The sequence below is a fragment of the Poecilia latipinna genome, unplaced genomic scaffold, assembly GCF_001443285.1.
Source record: "Poecilia latipinna isolate Pla-1442-1.1 unplaced genomic scaffold, P_latipinna-1.0 Scaffold420, whole genome shotgun sequence".
Taxonomy (NCBI): domain Eukaryota; kingdom Metazoa; phylum Chordata; class Actinopteri; order Cyprinodontiformes; family Poeciliidae; genus Poecilia; species Poecilia latipinna.
Window position 1 is genome coordinate 379931 of NW_015113036.1, and position 27959 is coordinate 407889.

At 40.8% G+C, this 27959-nt stretch overlaps 4 protein-coding genes across 6 annotated transcripts in view; 1 reads left to right on the forward strand and 3 right to left on the reverse strand.

Annotated features, from left to right (window-relative positions):
* The first annotated feature begins 961 nt into the window (after positions 1 to 961).
* On the forward strand, positions 962 to 5584 carry fkbp10a (FKBP prolyl isomerase 10a). Its single transcript, XM_015037832.1, is given in 11 exon segments — positions 962 to 1094; positions 1097 to 1301; positions 2266 to 2411; positions 2518 to 2707; positions 2794 to 2939; positions 3093 to 3282; positions 3356 to 3501; positions 3600 to 3789; positions 4008 to 4150; positions 4363 to 4526; positions 4619 to 5584. Coding segments are annotated over 11 exon segments (1767 nt in total). The 5' UTR covers positions 962 to 1033; the 3' UTR covers positions 4805 to 5584.
* Positions 5585 to 5845: 261 nt separating this feature from the next.
* On the reverse strand, positions 5846 to 8540 carry LOC106950769 (cytosolic 5'-nucleotidase 3). 2 transcript variants are annotated; one of them, XM_015037836.1, is made up of 9 exons: positions 8480 to 8540; positions 7747 to 7845; positions 7590 to 7659; positions 7209 to 7255; positions 6883 to 6968; positions 6712 to 6801; positions 6470 to 6632; positions 6182 to 6382; positions 5846 to 6102 (listed from the first exon to the last, which is right to left on the reverse strand). In XM_015037836.1, exons 1-9 carry the CDS (start codon positions 8516 to 8518, stop codon positions 5992 to 5994), a joined length of 906 nt encoding a protein of 301 aa, XP_014893322.1. In that variant the 5' UTR covers positions 8519 to 8540; the 3' UTR covers positions 5846 to 5991. The 2 variants fall into 2 exon arrangements, with proteins under 2 accessions (XP_014893322.1, XP_014893321.1); XM_015037835.1 differs by lacking the exon at positions 8480 to 8540 and adding an exon at positions 8219 to 8328.
* Positions 8541 to 9599: 1059 nt separating this feature from the next.
* On the reverse strand, positions 9600 to 15023 carry LOC106950770 (kelch-like protein 11). Its single transcript, XM_015037837.1, has 2 exons — positions 14433 to 15023; positions 9600 to 12695 (listed from the first exon to the last, which is right to left on the reverse strand). The coding sequence occupies exons 1-2, from the start codon at positions 14987 to 14989 to the stop codon at positions 11111 to 11113; spliced, it is 2142 nt and encodes a 713-aa protein (XP_014893323.1). The 5' UTR covers positions 14990 to 15023; the 3' UTR covers positions 9600 to 11110.
* A 1054-nt stretch (positions 15024 to 16077) lies between these two features.
* Positions 16078 to 27959, reverse strand: part of aclya (ATP citrate lyase a) — a 21574-nt gene continuing 9692 nt past the window's right edge. For both annotated transcript variants that reach the window (XM_015037838.1, XM_015037839.1), the window contains 23 exons: positions 26710 to 26789; positions 25899 to 26029; positions 24788 to 24906; positions 24166 to 24302; positions 24020 to 24081; positions 23230 to 23347; positions 22962 to 23116; positions 22212 to 22302; positions 21785 to 21926; positions 21522 to 21690; positions 21337 to 21441; positions 21068 to 21264; positions 20085 to 20166; positions 19740 to 19850; positions 19508 to 19635; positions 18919 to 19012; positions 18662 to 18816; positions 18423 to 18573; positions 18166 to 18309; positions 17939 to 18052; positions 17779 to 17861; positions 17620 to 17696; positions 16078 to 16968 (listed from right to left, as the gene is read on the reverse strand). In XM_015037838.1, the coding sequence (XP_014893324.1) occupies positions 16874 to 16968; positions 17620 to 17696; positions 17779 to 17861; positions 17939 to 18052; positions 18166 to 18309; positions 18423 to 18573; positions 18662 to 18816; positions 18919 to 19012; positions 19508 to 19635; positions 19740 to 19850; positions 20085 to 20166; positions 21068 to 21264; positions 21337 to 21441; positions 21522 to 21690; positions 21785 to 21926; positions 22212 to 22302; positions 22962 to 23116; positions 23230 to 23347; positions 24020 to 24081; positions 24166 to 24302; positions 24788 to 24906; positions 25899 to 26029; positions 26710 to 26789 (2740 nt within the window). In that variant the 3' untranslated portion in view covers positions 16078 to 16873. The remainder of the gene's footprint in view (positions 16969 to 17619; positions 17697 to 17778; positions 17862 to 17938; positions 18053 to 18165; positions 18310 to 18422; positions 18574 to 18661; positions 18817 to 18918; positions 19013 to 19507; positions 19636 to 19739; positions 19851 to 20084; positions 20167 to 21067; positions 21265 to 21336; positions 21442 to 21521; positions 21691 to 21784; positions 21927 to 22211; positions 22303 to 22961; positions 23117 to 23229; positions 23348 to 24019; positions 24082 to 24165; positions 24303 to 24787; positions 24907 to 25898; positions 26030 to 26709; positions 26790 to 27959) is intronic.

The window sequence follows — 27959 nt, forward strand, 5'->3', positions numbered from 1 at the left end:
AGTTTGAAAACCATTCTGCGTTTTAACAATGAGTACTTTTCAGTCTAAGCGAGAATAATCTTCTTTTGGACAATAACATTGAATTTACATTTAGTTACCCAATAAAATCAATTTTGATAAACTTTCTAAAGATTGCGGATTTAATCCCACTGTCCTATTCGGGATTTGGCGTTTCCTGCATTAAAAACATGGGGACGGTCGGCATCGTAAACCAGCCTTTACACGTTTGCAGAATTCCATTAGAAAGTAGGAGGCGGCCCGGGATCTCCTCCTTTTCCCTCTGCGGTTCTTTGCGGCGCAGAAACTTAAGGGTGCGGTAAGTTAGACAAAAGAGACGCAAAAGAGCCGGAAATGACGACTGATTTACATCTAAGTAAAAACACAAGGTAAAAACTATTTACAGTAGCATTGCATGAGGTAAAATTGGTGTGATTTTTACTAAACTGTATTTCAAAGAAAGAAAGAAAGAAAGAAAGAAAGAAAGAAAGAAAGAAAGAAAGAAAGAAAGAAAGAAAGAAAGAAAGAAAAGTTCATCCTTTTAATTGTGGCTCTTCAGTGTTGTGCTTTGCTGATTTGTGGAAAATTTGTAAGTTAGTCACTTGCCATCCATTTTAACTTAAAAAAAAATCCCACATAATATTTAGAAATCTAGTGAAATGGGGAGGAACTGGGATTTAAGTGATTTTGAGTCTGACTTGGTTGCCAATGACAGACATGCTGGTTTGTATTTCAGACACTGAGAATCTAGTTATTTATTTATTTTGGTGTGTTTGTTTTTACCGTCTTTTAAAACAAAAGTCAGAAAATTGCCTACAAAAGAAATCCAGTAAGCAACAGTCATAATAATGCCCTTGCTGTCAGAGGAGAATATCTAAAGTGGGCTGAGGATAAATAAATGTAAATCCTGATTTAAATTAAACTTACTGTTATTTTGAAAACCCTGACCGGAAGCTGCTTTGCTTCTTCCCGCAACCTTTACACTCAAACTGCCCCGAACGTTCTGCGGCTCTTTCTCCTTTCTCCACCCCGCTTTATGAGTCGCATCACCCCGCTATCGGCTCCAGGGGATCTGTGCTCTCCTCTACTGTTTTTGCCCTGAGGTTCCAAATGGATATAAAGAAATGCTTCGGACTTCTACTTTTTGTTTTCGTTGTGGACTGCAACCCCGGCCCGTTGGCGGACATCGTTGTGGATCGGTACGAATTACCGAAAGTTTGTGCCAGAGAAGTTCAAACGGAAGATTTTATCCGATATCACTTCAACGGGACCTTCTATGAGGACGGGAAAAGGTTTGACTCCAGGTGAACTTAAAGGGAACGTAATCACGTTTACTTCGAGGCGATAATTAGAGCCAGATTTAGATGTCTGTAAAAGAGAAATGCAACAAAAAAGAAGTCAAAACATGCGAAGTTAATGACAGAGTTCAACTCTAGACAAGGTCTCAGAATGATCTTTGGCAGCTTGTAGACGTGTCAACTTTGCAATAATCATAACGAGAACCGTCCCGTTAGCTACAGAGAGGTTTGCATTCATTATTACATATTTGAGCAGACTTCTTTTTCAACGGCGATTATTCACTCTTAACTCACTTGTAACAGGAATTGCAAACGCTTGGATTTAATTTGCGTAGGTCCAAAACTACACACGCAGGCATAAAATCGTACACGCCCCCTTTATTATTGGGGCTTGCAAAAATATTGGGAAAATGCGCAGAAGCTTAATGTTGCCTCTCTTTTTTTTATTATTCCAATCTCAGTTTTGATGCGTGGCATAGACCCTTTCTTTTCAAATTTCTGTGATTTATCTGAGGCTAAACACTTTAATGATCCCACAATGCTCCAACATACCCGGAGGCATTATCACTGACTGTGGACAAATGGTACGATCTTTGTTGCTTCTCATAAAAAAATAAAAAAGCTGTTTTCTCAGTCAATTCCAGAAGGTAATGTTAACTTCCACTGTTAACATCCAACACCTATAATTTGTTCCACATTTCAGCCACCAGATGTTGATTTGAAGTTGAAGAATTGAGAGCTAACTTTCTGTCTTATATCAGATTGACTTTTGCAATGTAGCACTATTACTGTCAGCAAAACGGCATGACACTACCGCCTATGTGTTTGATCGTTCGTAGGGTTGAAAGCAAAACACAAACTTCTTCAAACATACTTCTTCAAAAGCTCAATCTATTTTTTGTCGCGGTACCACAAAACCTTCTCCAGAAGGCGTTGAGCAATAACAATTTTCTTTGCCCTGCCTCTGCAGCTATGAACGAGGTAAAGCCTTCGTCAGTCAGGTGGGACTTGGTAAGCTCATCACAGGGATGGACCGAGGTCTGCAGGGCATGTGTGTCAACGAGCGCAGAAGGATCACCGTCCCGCCACACCTGGCATACGGAAGTGTTGGCACAGGTGCGGCTCAGCACCACACTGGACAACTTTTATTTGTTTTTCTTGTTGTTGTTTTTTTCCATTGTCTGTGTGTTGATTATGCCAATGTGTGTCGATGGGCCCACAGGTGGACTGATCCCTCCCGACGCCACTCTGGTGTACGATATCCTCCTGCTGGACATATGGAACCCTGAGGACAAGGTCCAGATCCGCACGATCAGCAAACCTGGGATCTGCAGGCGCACTACCGCAGTGTCAGATTTCATCCGTTACCACTACAACGGCACGCTGCTGACTGGTGAAGCGTTTGATTCCAGGTGAGTCAAACATCACTGTCCTTTGGACAAAAATGTTTGATCCGTGTCTCCAAAAAAATTTCAAACAATTTTTTTTTTTTTTGCAGTCACTCAAGAAACACAACTTATGACACCTACTTGGGGCAGGGTGACATCATCGAAGGCATGGATGAGGGTCTTCTGGGCATGTGTGTTGGGGAGAGACGGATCGTCATTGTCCCACCATTCTTGGCGTATGGCGAGACCGGCCATGGTAAAAGTTAAAAAAACTATATGAAATGACAATTCTGGCCTAAAACTATTTGCTTTTTCCAACCGTGTTTTTTTTTTTTTTTTTTTAGCTTGTTCCACTGTGCATAATATTTTAAGTAAGTTGTTACTCCAACCATTGTTCTCCTCCCTTAAGGTACCAAGATCCCCCCACAGGCGACGCTTGTGTTTGAGGTGCTGTTGGTTGATGTGTTTAATCCTAAGGATGATGTGACTGCAGAGGTGAGAGAGATGCCTAAAGACTGCACACGCAGGACAGTCACTGGGGATTACATCCGCTACCACTACAACGGCACCTTCCAGGACGGCACGTTCTTCGACTCAAGGTAAACTCCAGCAGTTCTTAAAGTAAATAAAGTATCTTAACTCTAAGCCCCTCCACTACACTTCCTCTAACAGCTACCAACGAAACAGAACCTACAACACATACATCGGAATGGGATATGTGATCCACGGCATGGATAAAGCTCTGCAGGGCCTGTGCATTGGGGAGAAAAGGAGAATTACAATTCCTCCTCACATGGCTTATGGAGAAAAAGGCGCTGGTGAGTTTGACGCCTGCATTTAGGAGCTTTTAAAACAAACCGAGAGGGCGTGATAAAACCATAAGTTCTGCCTTTTTCTTTTCCCTCCGCGGTCACAGGAAACCTCATTCCTGGCTCCGCTGTGCTGATCTTTGACGTCCACGTTATTGACTTCCACAACCCCAAAGATTCGGTCGAGATCAGAGTCACCCACAAGCCTCAGGAATGTAACATGACCAGCGAAGCCGACGATTTAATTCACTATCGCTACAACTGCTCCTTGATGGATGGCACGCTTCTGTACTCCTCGTGAGCGACCCCTGCTGTTCACTCTGCAACACCACACCCTCCACCCTGGTGCATGTAAACATCGCTGGCTCCTTGTCTGACAGTTTTCACAGAGTTTTGGAGTAGACGTAACCGTTCATGCATCCGACAGGCGTATACAGCTGCATGTTTTACTGAGCTGGGATTTTTAAAAAAAATCTTCTGTTAAAAGCTAAAACGGATTATCTGTGGCTTTTCAGGGACCAGTTCGACTCGCCTTCTGTCACGACTCTAGGAGCCAGTAAGGTGATCCTGGGCCTGGAAGAAGGTTTAAAAGGCATGTGTGTGGGCGAGAGGAGAGAGGTGGTGGTCCCTCCGCACTGGGGTCATGGAGAGGAAGGAGGTGAGTTTCTGGAAATGCTTAAATAAAAAAATAATAATAATAATACATTCAATTTCACATTATTTATAAGAAATATTCACATACGTTCCTGATTAAAGTGAATTATTTCACTTTAATATGACAAAATCTGAAAAAGTTCAAGAGAATTGACTACTTTTCTGTAAATCCTTTCTCATCTCTTCTGACTGGAATTTTTTTTTAATTTTTTGTAGCTGTAGGAGTTCCAGGAAGTGCAGTGCTCCTTTTTGAACTGGAGCTGGTGCAGCTGCAGAAAGGTGTGCCAGAAGGCTTCATGTTTGTCTGGCTAGGAGAAATCCCCAACCCCCTTTTCAATGCTCTCGACCTCAATGGGGACAAAGAGGTCCCTCTACAGGAGGTAAGCAGGAATGTTTGGTCAGATTTTTTTTTTTTTTTTTAGAATAATCTGTTAACAAGCAGCAAGATGCTCTCCTCTTTCCCCTCCCGCAGTTTTCAGAGTTCATCAAACTGCAAGTCAAAGAGGGCAAAGGTCGTCTTCGGCCAGGCGTCGACATCGAAGGCGTTGTTAAAGACATATTTGATAATCAGGACCAGAATAAAGATGGAAAAATTGTAGAAGATGAACTGAAAATTAAGGATGATGAGTCTGAACAAGTGAGGCGAGATGAGCTATGAGCAGCAGCGAAGGGGAGCGCACAGGAACTGGAAATGTCCGCTTCACAACGATCCGGCAAGAACTTCTCAAAAACATTAAAGGTAAATGAAGAAGTCATTGGAAACCATGTCACTTACCCTTACTCATGTGCAACTAAATGATATTATTTTCTTTTGATACATTTAAAATTGAAACCTGTATTCACTTTTAAAAAGTCATAAAGTCCCATGAAAATCTATGTTGAAGTTAATGGTCGAAAAGGTTTATTTATGTAAAGTTCATGCTGTGCTTCTGAATTTTCTTTTGTTTTGATAGAATAATTAAGAACTACTGGTCTATTGCATTATAACCATGTAAGCAAAAAAATAAATTTTTGTAATAAAATTGAGTTCAGTTTCTTTCACATGTTCTGCACATAGTGACGGGTTCTTTTCTTTTCTGAGACGAGTTTATTGAAATGAAATCATGTTTAATATCAGGAAAGTGAAAAAAAACATCATTTCTTAAAAGGTCCAAACAGAAAAGATTGCTCACAAAGACTGAATAAAACAAAAAAAAAAAACTTTATAGGAACCTTACACTGCAATTCAAAATGTATCACGAAACACAAACTGATGTTTTAAGATGAAATTAATTGTTGGGTGTCAGGTTGAAAGTTTATGGAGGGGTGATTTATTGTGCATAAAATGGTTACAAATCTTGTTGAACCAAATGGGGAAAATAAGGTGCCACATTTTTATTGTGCGTTTTATTTTTAAATATTAAATCCAACATTAAAACAAGAAATGCTTAAACGGAACTAAAAAAAAAACACCAATAACCTCATAAACATACATTTGACTGCCACAAACAGGTCCAGGGTGGTTCAAAACAACAGTGAGGTTTGCAACCGAATGTAAAACAACTTGGGGTCTGAGACAGACTCACTCGGGTATTCTTAGTTTTTTTTTTTGTTTTTTTTTTTTGTACAGTAAAATACGCAATGCCTTGCAAAAAGAATTAATATCTTTTGAACTTTTTAATGTTGTGGCTACATTACAAAATGTGAAGAAGTTCAAGTGGTGTCAATACTTTTGCAAAGCACTGTGCTATTTATTCCCATTGGGTCTTTGATAAGAATCCCGGTAACACTGGGAGGTCAGGTCGCTGCTCAGCCGATGGTCCTGGTGTGTTTTACAGCCAGTTTTACAACTGAACTGAAAACAGTTCAGTTGTTACCAGTAAGAAGTTGGAGGACAGCATTAGGAATTTCCAAGGATTCATCTTTCACCAACACAATGTCATACGAGTCCAAATAGGACTGTTTGCTCTCCTCAATCTAAAAAGAAATAAAAAAGCAAAACAGTCATGGTTGGAAACCATAGGGATTAGCTGAAATATATCAGGCTTTTGCTTACCTTGTCATTCAGGAACCCAATCTTGAGGATGTGCTTCATATCCTGAACTCCATCAGCCATGTTCAGGTCCCCCAGAGAGTCTCCCATCAGCAGGACATTTGGTCTCGACCGCAGCTCCTCGAAATGGCCCGTGTTTAGCAGCGCACCTTCTCTTTTATTGTAGACGTGAATCAACTCTCCCTTGAAAGCCCTCAATATCCCCTGGTTAATCAGAGACGTCTTAATATCACAGAAATCTGTAGTTTTGGAATAAAATATATATATTTTTTAAAGTGCTGAACAACTCACAGTTTCGTCAAAGTCCATGTAGTTGGAGATGACTTTGACGTTAGGGTGGAAGACGTTGGCTTGCCGTATCACCTCTTCCAGGATGTCTCCGATTCCGGCGGAGAAGATGAGCAGAGGGATGGCGTGCTGGTTCAGGCGGTCGAAGAACAGTTCGTAACCCTCCCTGTTGCAGCATCGCCACATTTTAGCTCAACTTTCCCTTTATGGATCAACCACAACTTTTAGTCTTTAGATATCCTTACCTCAGCATTGCATCAGACTCACGCACTGCCACAGCCAGCTCCTCTTTTTTAATGTTCTGCTCCACAAGAAGGTCATGAGCTTTGGTCCACCTATGAGAAAGTCTCACCTTTTCAAACACTATCCCCCCAAAAAAGCCTAGAAACTGGAGCATATCAGTGAGAAATACTCACCACTCCACCATTAAAGGCAGCTTCTCTTCAACTGAAAGTGAAGTGTTGATCTCTATGGGATAATAAGTCTGGAGAAGATCATTCAGCTGTGGAGGACAGAACAGGATTCTGAGATCTAACTACAGAAAAGGGTTAGATAAGCACAGATACCCTTTATATACCAGGAATAATCCATTTTTTAAAAACTTAAAACATGATCCAAAAAACAGGAGCGAAATAAAAACAGTGTGGCAACAAACATTATCAACTAGAATGAGATTTCTTTACATTTTGCATTAAGCTTAGATCAACCAGCGCAAAAAATATTTCAGAATAATCTGTCCTACCTTTTGGCGGCACTCTTCAGAGATGGCTTTGCTGTTGTCAAGAATATCTGCCAAAACAAACAATTCAACAACTTATGTTGGATAATTTCTTTTTTCCATATGGCTGCAATTATTCTTTTTTTTATTATTATTTCTAAACTCTCATTGATGTGTCCTTCACAAGGCATCCACAGGGGAGTCTTCTGAAAGCACATATTTTATTCAAGCAAAACTAAAAGATGATTTTAAAGGGACTGCTGCTAATGTTACCTTTAGAGAAACACTTAACAGTTCAATTAATTTATTATGAAACTTCATATGTTTTAGTCAAAAGCTAAAAAAAACAAAAAACAAAACAAACAAAAAAAACTAAATGCATAGCAACACTAACTGTTTACTTACTGTGACACGTAGGACATCGCTTCCCATTGTATTGGAATCTCGTCAAGGTCATGTCAAAATCCGAGATCACCTAAAAATAACAAGAATATGACGTTTGATTTCGACCCAGTGTTCCTGCAGGCTTTCCAGTATTTCTGAGGAGTTTCAGAGTAGATACCTGCAGCGTGTTGGGTCCAGCGTCTAACAGGGACTTCAGGATATCTTGTACCCTCTGAGGATCCTTCATCAACACGGATTCATTGGACAGCTCGGGAATCTGTTCAGACACGTTTGAAAATGGTAACAGCAATTCGTTAACAGCTATTACATACCACGATAAAAAAATAAATAAAAAAAAACTAGTTTTAAAACCGAAACAAAAGCAAACTAAACTAATACATGATTTAAAAATTTATTAGTTGTATAGTCTTGTCATCACCCATTACTAAAATTTGACTTATAAAGTCAAATTAGTTTTTAAGTCGTTCTTTCTCTTTATGTGACTTACAAAGTTATTAGCTTCACCATAGTGGTAGCTTAGCATAAAGTTAAATACAATTTAGCTAGCTAGCCCAATGCAAATATTACTTGCGCGAAGTAAAGATTTACATGTTTTTAGGTTATTCTGAATGTTTACAGAGTAGCATTACCATTTTAAAAAACAAATTGTGCGTTGCGGCTTTTTCGGGCAATGTCTGCATCGCAAGAGAACTATGTGTACCGGCTAAAATACAGTGCTGCATTCATACTACCGTGTGTGTCAGAATTGTTTTTACAAGTGTGTTTACTAATACACTGATTAGGTTAAAAACCCTGTTTTATTACAATTAGGTCACTTTATAAACAATTCTTATTTCTATGCATTCAATGTAATCTTAAATTTTAATATATTTTTGGAGTTTTCCCGTTACCGTTTTACATACGAGCCGACGAGTGACCCGTGAAGGCATCACTATTCTTACCTAACCGTCCATGTGCAACTGTCCCCCTGAAGCAAAACCACCCATTTCAGGTTCCCACCAGTCCCATACACAAATACATATCAATAAATTTGAATATCACCGAAAATGTAAGCGTTGTATAGAATCATTATACATAGAGTAATATTTTTCTGTCAATCTTTATGATCGAGGCTTCTAGCAAATGAAAACAACTGCAAAAAAATAAAAATAAATAAATAAAATCGGTTTATGAAAAATAAGTAATTCATTAAAAAAATAAATTATTAAAGTACTGATTAAAAGTTAATATATAATAATAATGATAATAATAATTGTTATTGTTATAATTACAGAAATGTCAGTCTGCTGAAAATCATCTCCATGTACTGTGCAAAATATGCACGCCATACTCATTTTTCCCCTATTTTATTATTATTTTTTTTTTTAACTGCATGGCCTAATTACTGCATCAGTGTGTTGTCGAAAGGAGACAATTAGCTTGTAAGCTTAGTGAGTCAAGGAAGTATGTATGGTAACTTTTAAAGCACAGAGTTCAACTACAAAAGAATCTCACCACAACTCTTTAACTTCACAATCTTCTCAACTCTTCGTGGGGGCCTTTCGCTACGAAACATTTTTTTCCACTTAGCTTTTCATCCATATGCATGTACAGTGTACAACTTACTCTGTTGTCAGGCTCAATGATTTTCTTTTGGTCAACTCTAAAGTCAGCAGAATAACATTTCTGCAATTTTATTTTTTTTAGTTAGTTTATGTCAATCAGAGATGGCAAATATTACGTTTTTTTTTATAAGTTTGAAATATATCACTATGTATGCAATAAAACACTTCAATAACCATCTAAATAATTCAGATGAACCTGTAAATTGATTGGTACAGCTTAATACAGAAAAGTAATTGAACACTCCAGGAACCTTATTTACTATTTGAGTGAAAGACCAGAATGCTACTTATTCTTTATTCAATTGGCAACCTACTGCTGGCACCAAAACTATGCTCTGACTAATGCCAATTAAAGAGTTTGAGTAAGCATTGAACAGAGTCAAGAGTCAAAGTAACAATACACATATTTATCTTACAAAAACAGCTTTAATTGCAAGTGATGCCATTAGTACTTCTTACATCGAAATATAAGGACACAATGTCAGACTATCACATGCGAAGCAAATACATAGCTTATTTCAGTTAAGATCTGCAGTGCTATTTATATTGGTCATAAAGTGGAAATGAATATCATTTCTACGCTCTTTAACCTTGGTACTGCACAGCTCCTGAATGTCAGTCACAACAAATTCATAGCAATCCCTTCTTTGTCTTTAGGTTTGATTCCTTTTTATTACATCTTTACGTCTCTTTGGTGGGCAACAGGAGACACCTCCAATGTACACCCAAGTCAAAATGAAGTAACAGAAATAATTTTTTATGAGATATTTAATATTTGAAACAATTCCATCCATACTGATGGTAACATCTTTGCTCAGAGTTCAAAACTTACTTGCTGAAATCCAGTTTTAAAAAAAAATGGTATTTCCAAAATACAATCACCTTGTCTGATATGACACAACTGAAACAATGCTAAATCAAGGTGCAGCAACAACTTTAAGACTTTACAACTAATAAGAGGTTGAAAAAGTGCAGTTCTACGAGACAACCTTAACCATTCTTAGCAAAACAATAACCGAACCCTGTGCAGACACAATCCATAGACAGTCTTGCATTCATATGCATAAACATTTTTTTACATTTTCTGTTTGAATTAAGAAGATAAGTGGAAAAATTTAAAAAGTGCAAAAGAAAGGAATGATTGAGCCAATGATTTTGGTGCTTAATAAAGAGGCAGAAAAAAAAGAAATGTACTGCATAAATAAGTGAAATGTTGTTGAAACTTACACATTACTAGAACCTGGAGATCACACTGCCCCTCTGAGAACTGTTAAAGCATTACATGTACATAAATGACCAAAATACACTACAATTGCTGAAGACAAAGGGAGAGCATTCTAGAAGCTTTTGCGATGAAAAGTCTTTCTTGACTATCCAGGAAGAAAAAACCAGGTAACCTATATGTTATATTCACAGTCAATGTTGAATGTTTGAAGTAGCAAGCGAAGTCCTTTTTTAGTAAGTTGGACTTTTCATGAAGGGATTGTCACAGTGTTAGGAAGGAAGGAAATATGGAACTCTTAAGAAAGTAGGAATGCAATACTAATGTTATTACTGATGTCACATATTCCTGCCAGTAGAGGCTTATACAATAAAGGAATGTGAAGTATCAATTTAGACATATACAGCTTTATACTATACAAATAGATAAACAGCATCTTTATCAACATTAATTACTAAAGCATACTTAGTTTTTTTGGCTGCTGAAAAACACTCTTATAAACATGTGTACATCTGCAACATACCGCCTGAATGACCTGCATACACATTTCATGGCTTTAAGTCAGTGATTAATACAACAACATGGGAGCTAATGCCACGCAGCTTAGATGAGCGACACCCAATGAGAACAACACATCATTCACAGCAGCGGGTTACATATGAGGGGTGGAAATCTTCAGACGCTGCCGGCCCCGTTCAGCACTCTATCTGCGACTGGAGCTGTCGACGCAGGGTTAGGGTGCGCCTGTGGAGCTGCTGCATCTGCTGCATACGATCGCGCTGGCGAGCCAGGTTCTGGGGCATGGGGTAGCGCTGGCAGCCGTACAGGAAGCGGTACGGGATGCGGACGTGGCAGGCGGTCGCCCGGCAGCGAGGCTGCGGCATGGGCGGCAGCAGCATCCAACGCTTCCTCTCCGCACAGTAGCGGTAGGCCTCTTTGCGATACTGCTTGTCAACGTCGTCGCTGTTCTTCCAGCCTCCAATGATGAAGACGTCCTCATCAAAATGGCAGATGGCGGCACCCTCTATGCTGGTCACTTCTGGCGGCAGGCTCTCCAGGATTTCATCAGAGATGCGGGCACTAATCTTCTGCCTGGCGACTTCGTCCCGCACTGCGTAACTCTTAGGGCAGCAGGAAGCTGTGTGGTAGAAGTTAGTCGAAGCCACGGCCATCTGGAAGATGCAATAGTTGTCAATGAGTGGCAAGGAGTCGACATCCTGCCATTGGCGGCTTTCGGTGTCATATCGGGTGGTCACCGTCTTCAGTCCATCATCATTATCCGTGTCCACAGGTGTGCGTGCCGTCACATATACATAGCGATCCTCCACGCTAACCGCTTTCACATCTCGCAGGATCTTAGGAGCCGATTCCAGATTGTGCCACTTGTCCTGCTCAGGCTCATACACACTCACATCCTTGAAGCCTGGACTGAAGTTGCCATGCCCACCAATGCTGTACAGGATATCCTTGATGCACGTCAGCCCAAAAGAGTGCTTGCGCGTTGTTAAGTTGCTGACCTGCTCCCAAGTGTTGCGATTGGGATTGTAACGTTCCACTGTCTTTGCAAATCCTGGCTCCATCGATCCAGCTACATAGACATGGGACTCTGTGGTGGCGATAGCGTGGCCATCCAAGTGGTTGTGGATGTGAGGGAGGTTCACCCATCGATCCTCATAGATGAAGTACCCCACACACTCACTCAGATAGTCCCCGCCCTCTGACACCCCACCCACCACCATGATAACGTCCATGTTCTGGCCGAACCGCGGCTGAAACGAGGCCATGTGGGAAGACCAGAACTCCATATCTGCTGACTTGAGGTTCTCAAAGCGAATTGCGTGGCCCTCTACAGCCTCTGACACCAGTCGCAGGCAGGCTTCATTAGAGGCCACAAGTCGTTCATTTTTCACCACCCTGGCCAAGTAGGTGGGTTTTATCTGGGGAAGCCTGAGGAGACGAAACAGCTCCTCGAAGTAGCGACTTCGCTCTTCTGGGTTCTTCTGCACCCACTTCACCACAGCCTCAAACAGCACCTCCTCTGAATCCACAGTGATCTCCGCATCTGACAGCCAGTCACGGACCAGGTGAAAGGGCAGCGTGTAAAACTCCTCATCCTGGATAACCTTGTGGAAATTGCGGCGAATCATGTCTGCGGCCCGCAAAGCCAGCTGGTCCAAGGTGTACATGTGAGCTAGACTGTGCACTGCCACACAGTTGGTCAAACTCAGCTTCTTCTTGAGGAACTCACCACAGAAATCTTTGAGCTGCAGCAGCAAGAACCTTCAAATAAAGTAACAGATAAAAAACACAATGAAAAACATCAGAGGGAATTGAGGGGTTTCAAGAAAAAGAGCTTGCAACTATCATTAAAAAAAAAGTGTAATGTTAGGACATGTAGCATATTTCATTGGGATTTTATAGGCAAGACTAGCAATGCAAATAGCATATTATGTTGAGTTGAAAGGAAATTGCACTGGTGTTTCAAATTTATCTTACAAATAAGAGTCTGATATCCCTAAATAAAATCTTGTACAATCGATAGCCATCAGAAGTCACCTAATTGTTAAATACAGTTCACCTGTGTCTCATGCAGAGGTTCCCAAACTGGGGGGTGCGCCCCCGCGGGGGGGCACCGTGTTATTGCAGGGGGGGGGGGGAAGCTGTCTGGATAAAGAAAACAAAACAAAAAAAAAACATGAACGCTGTATGCACTGGGTTTTTACCTTAGAATGGCCAACTCTCTGTTATTTCTATGTCAATTTGATACAATAGGGGCTTCTTTCGCACTTCCCATATCTGTGTCCTATGTTACTTTTATCAGCAGTTAAAACTATTTAATCCGTTGTTAACATGTGGAAACCTGTTTTTCCGAGCCGCCTTTAAACGCAACATGAGCGCTACGACACTGGGTTTACACCTGTGCGGCAGTGAAGGAGACCTGCTGCTGCTGTGCGGAGCTACGCAGGTGAGTTAGAATCATGAGGAGAAAAAGTTTGGGAACCACTGGTCTAATGTAACATCTGTATACTATAAATATAGCTGTTCTGTGAAGGTCTCAAAGGAATTTTGGAGAACTTTGATGAACAAAGAGCATCATGAATACCAAGAAACAGCAGTCAAGGCAGAGATGAAGATGCTGAGTTTAAAGTTGAATTCAGTGAAAACTTCAGTTCATTATTTCAAAATAGAGAGAGTAAGTCACTATTACAAACCTACAACATGGCTATCTATCTAAACTGACAGACTACACAGGTAGAGTTTTAATTAGAAAAGCAGCCAAGAGCCCCATGGTAACTCTGGAGCAACATTCATGCATTGTGCTAATCTGCATTGTGTTGATATTTATGGAATGCCACTGCAAAGAAAGTCAAAAGAAGTTACAGTTTGCTACAAGCCATGTATCAAACAAAGCACATGTTAGAAGGTTGCCTTGGACAGTTAAAACCAAATATAATCTTGTTGCCTGGATGTAAAACACTATGTTGCAAAAAGCAGGGATTGCACGGATCACCATTAAAACGTCACCCCTACAGTAAGGCACAGTGGTGGCAGTATCAATAAACAGCTATAGTCAACCTCACCTGACCAGATAATTAAACTACCACACAATCAGTGCTATAAAGGGATGGATTAGTGTGTTGGTATGGCCAAGTCAATGTCCAGAGCTGAAGCCAAATGAATCCAAATGAAATTGATGTATATAGATGTTCTCCATCCCATCTGATTTTTTTGCTGGTGCCATTGGAGGCAGTATTGTATTCTCTGGAAGTGATTAAGACATGCCTCAAAGGAATTGCTGCAAAGATGGTTTTACAAAGCATTGCCTCAGGTGTATACCAATTAAAAGACCCATCTGTCATTGTATTTCCACTTTACAACTATGCATTGCTTTGTTTGTCTATCACATAAAATCCCAAATAAAACACATAAAAGTGACAAAATACGAACAAATCTCGGGAGGCTTAGATCTGTTTACGGGTGCTATGTGCATTTCATAAAATTACAAACAGATTGTACCTGTCTGCCAGCTCCAGCACCTCATGCACATTGCAGGTGCTGACGCGTATTTCTCCGGTGTACATGTACTGGATGACACTCTCCACTGTCTCCGGGTCTGGCCCCAGCTCTGAGCTCCACTCCTTCATCTCCACCCGTCCGGAGAGAGACTCGGAGAACTGCCCCCCCAGCAGCGGAGTGAAATAGTCGGTGGCAGCAGCCAGCACAGACCTGTGGGCCGAAAACTCGCAGCTCTGGACGCTCCCGGTAGCCGCCCCGCTGCTGAAGGCCAACGTCACGTCGCAAAACAAGCCCTGCTTTCTCTGCTCGTTCTGCCGCCGAGAGAGCTCCGAGCAATGGGAGGAGGATGTGAAGTCCTCGGCCTCTTCCGCGTCACCGTCTCCGGCTAGTGCACTGGGAGTGCTGCTGCTGGTTCCGCCGCCGCCGCTGCCACTCCTGGCGGAGTCCTCCGGGTTGGGAGCCGCCGCTGCCATTCTGCTACCAGCTCTGGAGGTGAGCAGAGGTGGGAGATGGAGCAAACTAGAGAGGGAAACAAGGCGACATACGCAGCCGCACATACATGGAGTCCAGGCGGGGTCAGACAGTGAAACGTAGTCGTTGCGTCATTTCCGCAATTCGAAAGGGGATCCTCAGTCGAAAGAAAAACAAATCCTTCTGTGTGTTTTTGTAATTATTTTACTGCACCAAAACAGATGATAAAAAATATGGTTTATCTTTTATGCGATGTTAGACCAACTAATAGTTTTACCATGAGTTATGGACGTAATCCAATGCATAATTAAAAAAAAAAAAAAGTACGTTGAACTTTAAAAGCTATAATATATTCCCATTGCTAAAATTACTCTAACATAGAATTTATTTATAATAAAAAAAATAATAAAGGCTTGAGTGGCCATTATATCATTTAATGGCTGTAGTTCATATTCCAGATACCCCAGTTGAAATTTAGAGTTGCTATTCAGATTTCTATTTTTTTTATTTACAATCAACATTTTACATATTTCATGTTGTTCTTCCAGGAGAAATAACTTTTAGTAATTCCCACGTGTAAAGACTACATGCATCTACATACAGGGGAAAACTAAAAAAGCCATAACTGAATGAGTTCATTCAGACATTCATTAAAATTCTCAAGCAAATAAGTACAAAAGCACAAAAATGGCATAGATAGAAATAAATAAGTACTGCAAGTAATTGAAACTGTCCAGTGGTGCCACTGAAGAGGCCAGTATTCATGTTGCCCACTCTTAATTGTGCAACTTCTGGCAATGTTTTGTGTAGAATTCATATTTTTATATGTGACTCAGTTATGAAAAAAAGAAGGCACACACCCTTTGAAATTCAGGCTTTTTCTTTTTTTTCTTGCATTTTTACAAATATAGGATTTGTAGGGTACATTTTATTTTTTGAAATGCTTTTGAGCTGTAGCTATATATTTGATAAATAATGACATGGTGGGATCTGTGGGCTAAGCAACCCTGAAGTTAACATAGACTGTACATTTCTTCTTTTTTTACCAGGACTACATAAGGACTGATAAAATAATGGTATTTGGTTCTGCTTTACAAAACCAGGGAGAAAGTTTTCTGATTTCACTCTTTGAACACTCTGACATTGGAGGCAAGAGAATATGGAAATCACAAAGTATGATTACATCATGTTCATTTTAATTCTTTTATCTCACAAGTGCAATTGTGAACATACAGCATGTAAGCACAAATAAGAACAATTAGTCCACACTGAGAAGGTTAAAAATGGACACAAAAGCACAAGGTAGATGAAACATTCTGTCTCACACTTAAGAACCTAACAAGCATGATTTGATCATTTAAGATACTGTGTATGACAGTTACAGATGAGGAATGTGAAATGATGTTTAAAACCAGCATTTAAAAGGTAAAATAAGACATGGAGCCTCAAATAATAAACATGTAACATCTCAGTTTGGCACACAAAAGCAAACCACTGCTTTAGGAACATTACATCGATACACATATGAAGAACTTCAGATTTGATCTGTATTATTGCACTGAACTTTGCCATTTCCAAGTGGCACAATAACGAGAGCAGGCGTTACACAAGAATAGGACATCCAGACTTTGTAAACATGTTGATGTTATATTTGTGGATAAATTACAGTACTTCACTCATTGTGACTGGTAGTTGTGGTCAGCGGCTAAATATTCACATGTATATCTGAACCTATTGCATCTCTGCAGCACATTGACAGACCTTCAAGCATCACATTTAGGCAGGTTTTAGTAGTACTCACAAAACTGCTGCAATGGCTGGCTTTTACAACTATAAATATACCCTGAAGCATCTTCTCGGTTGACGGCTATAATATTTGGAACATGTACCTTTAGTTTACTGCCACTAGTTTCTGAAGTGGCAGATCACAGTGTGGAACTAATGGATGATATGTGGTTTTGTCTCTTTGACTACATAGACATGTGCTCTGGCAGCACATAGGAGATATCATCCCAGGGGTGGCGATACAGACCCTGCTTCAGCCTCTTCTGGTCCAGGTAATGACCTGTAGGAAAGATGAGAAAGGTGGAGTTGTTTGTTTTCTGCTGCTTAAGTCTCCATTCTACCACAATGCTTCCACCACTTGTACCAGGCACATTTATCATTAGAACTGCAGCCTTAAAACTTTAACTTAATCTCTGAATGCAAATGACCTAAGTGTGGTGGGGTTTTTTTATGTGCATTGTTCATTTCAACTACTTGTTTGAGTTCTGTGAGCATTGTGCAACCTTGGAATGAGGCCCATGTAGCCAGCCTAGATTTTCTGATACACAATCCTTGCTAGTGAGCCACACCTCAACGATAAGTTACCGCTGCTCTTACCAGGCTTTGTCACGGCACACTTTAGACTCAAATATGTTCCCATCACAAAAATGAACCACCAGGATTCCCCTATGGGTTTGCATGCCTAAATAATCAGGATAATCGTACGTAGTTTTCCACATAAGGTAGAGCACAGTTTGTTTTTGATGCACCTCAGAAATACCTCTCCAAGACCACGAAAGGCTTTGGATGCATGGTTTTGGATGATTTTTTTTAACATTATTGTAAACGTATTGTAAATGTAAATTATTGTAAATTGTTTGATATGAAGGGGGCCTCGGGCAGAAATGTTTGCTGTTGTCCAGATCTGACACAAGCAACAGAAACCACTCACCAATAAATCCCATGCTGCGTCCCAGGACAAAGATGCCATTAAGGGCACCGATTTCAACAAACTCATCTGCCTCATCTCTGTAGGATATGTCAGGAAAATGGTTACTTTACATTATACAATATGTCATGTAATATGCAATATTATGGGTTTTTTTCTTACCTTGTAAATCCTCCACAAGTTCTGAGCAAGTCCACAAAGGTCACACCAATGAAGCCGTCCACATTCAAGATCAGGTTGGGCTTCTAGGTAACACAGGGACAGCGAGAGCTCATGTAGTGAAAAAGATGAGTGCAGGAAAGCAAGCACTTTCAATCCTTACTTTAGAGGTGGTGATCTTCTCTACTTCTAAAGCATAGTCCAGAAGTTGTGAGGAAGGAAAGTTCTGCTTCACAAAGTCCTTTAAGATTTGGACTCTCATGTCAGGATTGTTTATCTGAAGAAGCAGAGAAAAAAAATATTCAGTTGAAAACTGGAAAATTATCTGAAGACTTCATCTTATTTTAGAACTCTAACTTCGTCTACCTTTGAGCCATAGCTACTACTCACCGACTTAACTCTGTGTCCGATGCCCATGATCAGCTTTCCATCCTTCTTCATCTTGTTGACAAACTCCATAGGCAACATGCCACTATCAAAAGCATGGCTGAACTGCTTTGCAGCAGCATCCAGAGCTCCTCCAAATCTGTCTCCCTTGAAGAAACAACAAAGGAAAATCAAGGTTTTCTTGTGCCTTTTGGTGGATCTGGGCAGATATGTAATACTAAAAGGAAAAAAAAAACAAAAAAAACATCAAAATGTCTCACAATGGTGAGGAGGCCAGAAGTGAGGCTGGAGATTAAGTCTTTGCCAGCCCGGGCACAGACAATAGTGTTGTGTGCACCCGAAACAGCAGGGCCATGATCTGCAGTTACCATCAGGCACATCTCAATAAACTGGCAGGCGTACTTTGGGAGCCTGTGCATGAAGAGGTGAAATTATAAAAATAAATGGCCTGTAAACCCTCAGGCGGGCGTTTTTCTAAGCACCGGTGGATAGGTCTGACCTCCGCTGGAACCACAGAAGCCCCAGAGTTCCTCCTAGGCCAATTTCAGACTTGAAGACCTCAGTGATGGGCATGCCAGCATAGAGGAGCTCCTGGCCTCTCTCGTCACAAATGCTGGTCATGAAGGAAGCTGGTTTACGTATTAGGCCCAGCTCCTGCACAACAGCCCGAAAAACACAGGTAGTACCATCAGTCATCCACTAATTTACAATGTTTCCAAAAAGAATGGAAAATGTAGTTCTTGCCGCCTTACTCACTCGTGCCCAGGAGTAATCCATTGGTACAGTGGGAGGAGGCACCTCTTCAGCTGGCTGGATTACTCCTTTGGAAACAAGGCCATCATACACAGATCTGCACAAAGAATAATATAAAAACAATCAAATAAAGAGTATACTAGTTTACCAGTATATAATAGGAGCACAGTTCATCTGGAAATTAAACAGGGTGTTTCAGTTTTTCTACATTTCGCTATGCTACATTTTGTAACAGAATAAAGGCATTTTCCCCTTAAAACAGTGGTCCCCAAAGTCGGTCCTCGAGGGCCGGCATCCTGCATGTTTTAGTTCTCTCCCTGGTGGTAGTAACAAACTTTTCAGCTTGTCAATGTTCCTCTTAGGCCTCTAATGAGCCATCATTTGATCCAGGTGTGCTAAACCAGGGAGAGAACTAAAACATGCAGGGTGCCGGCCCTCGAGGACCGACTTTGGGGACCACTGCCTTAAAACTAATAGGGCTGTGACATAAAAAAATAAAATAAAATATGTGGAAAGTGAAGCACTGTGAATATTTTCTGGATGTGCTGTATGTCCCGATAAACCACTGGAACAAGCATAGCTGTGTACTCACTTGATGATCTCTCCCAGCTCATCAAAGCTCTTGGGAACGTACGCTCCAGCCTCTTTCAGAGCCTTGTTCTTGGCTACAGCTGTTTCAGAGGCCTGGTTGGCACAGGCTCCTGCATGACCAAACTGTACCTGATGTATAAAAAAGTGCCAGAAAACAAAGTTAAAGACACCTTTAATTTAATTTAATTTTTTTTTTGACTGAAATGAACTGGACCCTGAAGTCAACCTTTTACCTCTGAGGAGAACATGGTGGCACAGGTACCAATGCACCAGCTCACTACTGGCTTGGTAATTCTGCTCTGTTTAATAGCCTGGCCAATCTTGTATTCTTCTGTCCCGCCAATCTAAAAGAAAGTAGATACAAAGCCAGGTCTGGGTTGGTTACAAGTATTCAGGCATACCAACGGTTAAAAGAGCTACACATTTAAAACTGATTTAAAAAAAAAAACAGTTTTCTCTGACTTTATGTGGCATGAAGCAACACAATATTACCTCTCCCCACCCCTTGCTGCACACGGCTTATCAACTGGCTGCTACCTTTCCCTCTGTTCCCAGCAAAGAAGGAAGCTGTTTCTCACCTCTCCAAGTACGACAATCATTTTCACTCCCGGAGTGTCTTGGTAGCGCAGAACATGGTCAGTAAACACGGAGCCTGGATATCTGTGGGAAAGTACAGCAGAAGCTTAAACGTTTCATATATACTGACCGGCCACTTTATTAGGTATATCTGTTCAACTGATTGATAACACAGTTATCAAATCATCCAATTACATGGCAGCAACATCTACATGTGGTGAAGACAGATTGTTGAACTTCAAACCAAATAGCAGAATGTGGAAGAAAGGGGATTTAAGTAACCTTAAATATGGCCTAGTTGTTAGTGCAAGAGTATTTCAGAAAATGTTCAATCTACCGGGATTTTATTACACAACTAACTATCAGTTTTACAAAAAAAAAAAGAGGACCAGAAAATGACACAATATCTAAAGAGCAGCAGTGATGTTGGGAAAAAAATCTCTTGTTGAAAGCAGCAGTACCTTAAGTAACCACTTCTTACAACTGAGGCATGCAGAAAACTAACTCTGAATGCAGAATACATCAAAACTTGATGCAGATGGACTACAGCTGCAGAGAACCACACCGGGTCTCTCACCTTTCAGCTAAGAAAGGGAAACCGAGGCTACAGTTTACACAGGCTCACTAAAGTCAGACGATAACAGCTGAGAAACTTTTGCCTGATCCGATGACTCTCAATTACAACTGCAATGTTTAATGGTTCCTGCAAGTTGTAGTGTCATTGATATTTTCTTAGGACACTTTGGGTCTTTTAGTATGAATGTAAAGTCTTAAACACCACAGCCTATCAGTGTATTGACAGTGTACCTATGGTGGTCGCTTCCAACAGAACAATGCATCATGTCATAAAACTCAAATCAACTCAAAGTGGTTTCTTGAATTTGACAGTGACTGTTCTCCAATGCCACCAAAAATTAAGACACAAAGGCAAAGAAAGGTCCAATCCAATAAGGTGGCTGGTGACGGTACATCAAAAGTTACACACCTGTCCCCGCCAATGGCCACACCCTCAAAAACACCATCAGTAGTGCGGGAGATGATGTTGTTGAGTTCATTGGACATGCCGCCTGAGCGGGACACGTAGGCCACGCTGCCCGAACGGTACAGCTTGGAGGCGAGGATATTGTCCAGCATGCCTCCGGTGTTACCAATCTTGAAGCAGCCAGGCTTTATCCCTCCAACCTGAAACAGAAAGACACCCTGTAGTTTCCTTTCACTGATATATTCTAAGTTATCCAAGAGCGAAAGACTAACTGTAGCAGGGCCAATGAGGGTGACACCCTTCTCATCTGCAGCTTTAATGATCTTCCTTGTGTGTGCTTCGGGGATTCCCTCAGCAATAATGGCAATGGTTCGAATCTGAGAAGTAGAGAGAAGAGCTCTGCTCAGCCGCTTTAAATGGGACAACTCTCTTATCCTGCTGCAGGAGAAGTGTTTACCTGAGGGTACTGCATGGTCTCCATGGTGCTTTCAAAGGCTGAGCGCAAAGAAGCAAAACTGATGAGCACATCCACATCAGGGTGCTTCCTCATAGCATCGCTCATGTTTTTATACACTGGGATGAGGATCTCTTTATGGCCCCAATAAAATTTCTGTTTGTGGTCGCCACTGGAGGGCGTCCAAGAACAAAAATATTCATGACACACCCAGTTATAGAAGGTTCTTCTTCAAGAATTAAATGTGCAAGGAGGAGTATCCTTACGTGAAAGGGTAGATCAGGGCAGAAACAGATGGCTCTTCTCTGGAGCAAACATAGTCAAAGTCCAGCATGCCTTGCACTGCTCTAGTCTGCATACCCCACACCAGAGCTTTGGTGTGTTTGGTGAAGAGGGTAGAGGCCTTAGCTGAAAAGAAAAAAATCACTCAGAGATAGAAACTGGCCACTTAAAATGTTGTACATACATTTTATAAGGAAACTGTTCTTTTTTTTAAAATAAACTTTCCTGTTAATAAATTTTCAGAATGAGCATTATTGTTTCAACGTTTGTATTGTAGTTTCCTCTTGCTGTCACAAGAGGGAGCCCCAACACTTCAGCTTAAGAGTGGTAGTACTTTGTGATGAGATGTTATAGCTGAACAATTTAGGATGCAAATGTTTTTAGTGTGCAATGGGGTGCAAGTATACTCACTAACAGAAGCTCCAGTTTTCACCTTCTTAGCTGGTGAGCCCTCAACTTTAGCTTTGTTTTCTGAAGGGTCTTTTCTTCTGGATGTTGGAGTCTGCAAACAACAAAATGGGGAGTGGAAGCTCTTGTCCTTTATTCACTACAAACGTAATAATGGTGCAGAGATACATCAGGCCTTCAGGTTATTTGATAAAACACCACCTGCACTGAACATCCATTCCAAGCTCTGCTATTCTTCACATGTCTGCCATCGGCTTTCCAAAGGATGACTTGCAAATTTCAGAGCAACCTTTGAGTTCAATTTAGTTGAGGCCTAAATCATCCATAGAAATAACTTTTTAAAATATTTTTACTCATTCAAGTGCATATTTCATGATTTTTTTTCAATGTACATTTAAGGGAAACTAAGCCCTGTACACACACACACACACACATGTAGGCACTTGCACACTCACTTTGCTGAAATACGTCACTGTGCACATTTTTAATGGAAGCCTCAGGGGGAAAACTGCACGGCTCTGCTGACTAGACTTACAACTGAGTAAGAGCGGCACACAATCCTCTGCACTATACTTACACAATAGAGCTCCTGGGCTTCAGATAATCTGATTCACTAAAAGGACAAGACAGCAGGAGCTAAAACAGAGGCTGTTGTGCCAGTCCTCCTTTCACCAAACTATACATCACAACTGGAAGAGCTGATTATTTAAACACTGCACACTGTGGGCCAGCATGGCTGAGTGCATGTTGTACCGATGTGCTGCTGCTGGAGTTGAGGAGAAAGTTGGCCGTGTGGGCAGCAACGGGAGGCTGATTGGGAATTGGCCGGTGACCCAGAGCCATGCCAACAATGGCAGTCATGTGCGTTTCTGTGCCAAAGACATGAATCGGGATTCCGGTGGTTTTTCCTGTGTGGCAGTTAGCATCAAAAGACAATCAGCTGGTGTTTGCAGAAAGTTTTTGTAAAAAAAAAAGAAAAAAAAGAAGAAAAAAACGTAAACAGCAGAAAAAAAGAACATACCAACTTCTCCCATCACTCTCAGGCCCTCTTGATAGTTGGGGCCGCCGCGGCGGACAAATATAGTGACTTCATGCTCCTTAAGTGGCCCCTGACAGTCTCTAATAGCTCGAACAATTCCCTGAATAAGACATATATGCATATGGTGACTAATTTGAGAAAGGCGGGTAATAAAAACTTACAAACAGAATAAAATATTTCTTACTGCTCAACAAATCTACTGTATGGAGGTACAAAATTACCAAAATTCAAGGAATAAATTAATAAATAAACTGTCAAATAAATAATGGAATGAGTCGATAATTAAATTAAAATCACTAAAAATTTGAATAAATATGCAAAAGGTATTATATATTAATGATATATCATAACACATTCTGCATTATTTTCAGTTGTGCATCACGATGATGCTAGATTTTTAGCCTACTGTAACTAAATATTGAAGGAAATAAGATTTTAACACAAAATGATTTTTTTTTTAATCAGTTTGATGGTTGACATGTTTAAAAAAAATCTTTAGACAAAATTATCTCCTTACCATTGAATTTTATTAGTAGTATTTAATTTGTGTACATTTATTCATCTGGTAAATTTATCGGATCACTTCCAAAAGTAAATGCAAATAAAGTGGCTATATTAAGTTGACCACAGTCACTTCATTATTCATGAATTGCCATAACTTCTTGTTTCTTTGGTTGCAGATTTTATGTGACACATGGACCTATTTCTTTTTAACCACTCTTCAGAAAAAGACAGGAGAACAACCCATTAAAGGGGCTCAGCAATACTGTACCTTAAATGTCGCTGCTACATTTGTGAAGTTTGCGATGCTTCCACCGATAATCAAAACCTTTCCTGGAATTTAATAAATATGTTTAGACCACAATAAAGAGGAATGTTACAATTCATGTATTATAGAGGAACCTGACATTCCCCTACCATCGGGATGCTTCTCTCTCGTCATCAGAGACAGGATGGTCTTTGCGTAGTCGTAGGTCTGCTGTTCGCTTGGCGCTCCTGAATACTCGCCATAATTGGCCAGCTCGTCGACTCCACCCAGGTCACAAATTGTATCACTGGGAGTTTTTTTATTTTTTTTTTAACCACAAAAACAAAAGCGACTTTTCTTAGCTCAATTTAAGAAAATAATATGTGTACTGAAACGGTTTCCGTCGGTTTGGATCCCACACTGCACTGTAAACACATAAGACAGTGCACTCAGGGAGTAATTAGTTACGGCTGATATGTCAGCATGTTACGCTTTAGATCCTCCTCAGCAGACGGAAAACCAACGATTCCTCCTGAGTCTTTATAAAACAGCAACATTTAGAAATCTCATTTAGCAGACAGCTGAATGGGCAGTCTGAGTGGCTGAACCATGAGTTGCCATGCTGTCCTTAATCTTTTATATGAGTATGTGTGTAATTCACTGAGGACAGAGTATGGGAACAATAAAACCAACCAGGAGAAACGGTAAATGATTTATGAAAAGCATGTAGATGCATGTAGATTCGGCAGTCCTGACTTTTCAGGGATTTTAAATGATGTTTTGTTGAGGTACCTGTACACGACTGAGGCGCCTCCTCCAGCCACCATGGTCCAGATTCTGCCTCGAGGATTCAGCAGAGTCAGTTTGAGACTGGCACCGCTCTTTGCATCGAGATCAGCGATGTAGGCTTCCTGAAACGCACAAAGAAATGATCAATACCTAAAGATATTCCTACTTGAAGCAGGTAGTTAGATTTATCTCTAATTAGGTCGTGGCCTACACACACAAGCACCGATGAGAGTCGATGCGGTGCACATCTCCAGTTGTTTGTGACAGTCTGGGCCACAGCTGGTGCTTCTAGGTAAAAAAAAAAACTAGCTCCTAATCAAAGACACCCACTGTGCCTGGTTTCTGCTCTCACCTCACAGCAGCCCAATTAGTCCAGACCTTCTGCTTCACAGACAGACGTGCCTTCAACATGCGTCAGCCAAATAAAAGAAAAAAACACCACTACATTAACCGTATTTACTATGTTTCTTAGGAAAACTGAATTGAAAAATATAATAAAAAAAATATCAGGTATGAAACCACCAAAACCGCATCGGTACAACTTGGTGAGAGGGAGACAAAAACATAAACTTTTGACCCTTGACCAAAACAAAACATCAATGAGAAACTTCCTCCCAGTTGGTATGAATTTCTGGAAATATATAAGCAGATGTAATTACATTAGATTAATTAGATTGAAGAGAATTACTTTGAATCATCAAAGCAGGTACAAAACGTCCCCAAGGGGATAAAAATTGACAAATGGCCAAAGTAGCTAACAGTTCACAAAACAATCGGGTAAGAAATTACCAAAACAGGAAGGAAGCAAAACGATCAGTATACGGTAAACAACCAAATAAACATCCTCTTTTTGATTAACAAACGTCAGGAGTAAAGCTGAGTTCTAAGCAATGGAAAATTTTCACCTCAGCTGTAGCTCGTTGCTTTCATTAGAGATAAATGGATCAGCATAGCTATAACTTTATTAAAGGTTACTGACAGATGGCCTACTCAACATTTTGAGTAAATCTAATTTGAAATGACGAGACGGGCTTCTGTGACACGCTGCTCAGACTATTGATTTCCTCGTCACGCCTCCCGCTCGACATCCTCCACCGATGTCGCCCCTCCTCACCTCGGGGTAGGCCTCCCTGCCGAAGGGGGGCGGGAACTCCACGTCACCCCACTTGGATTTGCAAATGTAGTCAGCGGTTGCGTCAATCTTCGCCGCCATGTCCAGCACATACACTCCATCTTTTGTCACCACTGACACGAGAAAGAAACGCCGTGTTAAGATCTATGATTTGACCATTTACAGCTGTGGAGACTGTCTGAGTGGACAGAAGGAGCCTCCCTGTTGCCCCAGCAGGAGGCATGGAAGGAGTGAAGACGAGGTGGAAGTGGCTGGTTATCAAAGCAGCAGCGCAGCCACGTCAACATGAACAGCTGCCACAGGGCATGTACTGATGCCCAATTACTTCATTAGAAACACAAGCTGCCTTCATCAAACAGGACGCATCTGAATTATTTAATGTTTTCTTTCCTGGATGTTAAGAATTGGCAGAATCTTCTGTTTTAATAAGAAATACTGTTTTCATCTGCAGTTCCACTTTGATGTCCTCTTTCTAATTTTAAAATGCAATAGCATATTGATGAACCGGCGTGGGAATAAAGCAAAGGAAGCATTTATGATAGCTTTTACAGATAGGCCATGCAGACATGGGCACATTCATTGCACCCCGGGTAAGGATCAGTGACAGCCTTTAAATTAATTGAAGTTTTACTGTAGCAAGATGTTCTCAAACTGAAAACAAAAAAAATTAGAATTCTATTTTTAGTTTGAGTACATTATTTCGATGAAAAAAAAAAACACATCTCTACAAAAGCGGCCAACAGAGTTAACCAGATCTACATGTTTTTGCAGAATTGGATCAATGAAAACCTACCCAGAGGGTTGATCTCCAGGTATGTGAAGAAGAGATCCTCATACAGGTTGAAGAGTCCGACGATGAAGCTGGCAAGAATCCTGCAAAAGGACGACGATAAAGCAGATTTCTTCTTGTACAGGATTTCAACAATCAATGCAAAGATTTACTGTAATTTTTATTTTCTAAGCCGTTAATTTGTCTTTTGTAATATAAAGCCATGTGTGAGTATTTTTAAACGGCTCTAAGTTCTACAAAGAAAAACTGCTTGCAGAAGAGAGAAATAGAAGCAAAAAAAATAAGGGTGACACTAACCCTAACCCTAACTGGATACAGAGTGTGTAAGATTTTACACTCTATCAAAGTTTGTGCCTAACTACATATTTTTGTTTTGCATCTATAAGGCTGGTGTAGAAAGTATTTGCACACCCAAAAAGCTATTTTTGGATGCTGGTTCATAAATAGTTAACATACAAAACAAAGTCACAAAAATGAAATTGATGTGTTTTAAAGGCTGTTTTTAAACTTTGAAACTTTACACATATTAGGGCTTAAAATTCTCTGTTCACATACGTACATTCTTTATTTCTATATGCCATGACTCATATACAAGTAAGAAAAAAACCGAATGTACAAAACGGAGCATGTGCATGGAGTCACATCTTCAGGATATCCAATCCAACACACCCCGTTTAATAGTTAGAATCTCCTCGTAAATCAAAGAGACACACTGTAGCGCACATCACTTAGGGTTTGCTGAGGATCAGCAGAATGAGAAACAGTCCACCTGTAAATCAGATGCAGGCACATTTGATTTTCCTCCACCATCACATCTCAAAACAGAGAGATGGAGGAGGAGGAGGAGGAGGAGTTACGGGGTTGGATGGGGGGCATTTCGCTGCCCTCTCCTGCCTGTCAGTTCAGCAGGCAGCTCAGAGATTTGTAACCACAAAAGGCCCCGGGTGAAAACCGGAACAAAAACCCTGAGCGACTCTGCCTCAACCACGTCGGCCTCTGATGGGAAGGGCAGCAAAATAGGAATCCTGTTTTCAGTCTGAAGTGAGTGTTTGGGCAGGGGAGGCGAGATAGGGCCGGCAGAGTGCTTTCAGGGGTTGCTTCTTCAATGTCAGCCAAGACAGTGAGTCCGGCCAGAATCTGCTGTCACGAGAGCGGCGCCGCTGAGGAGATGGATCGGCGGGGGGAGGGGGGGAGGGGGGGGGGGGGAGTGTAAAACTGAAACCATTCTAATAAAAAAAAAAAAAAAAAAAAAA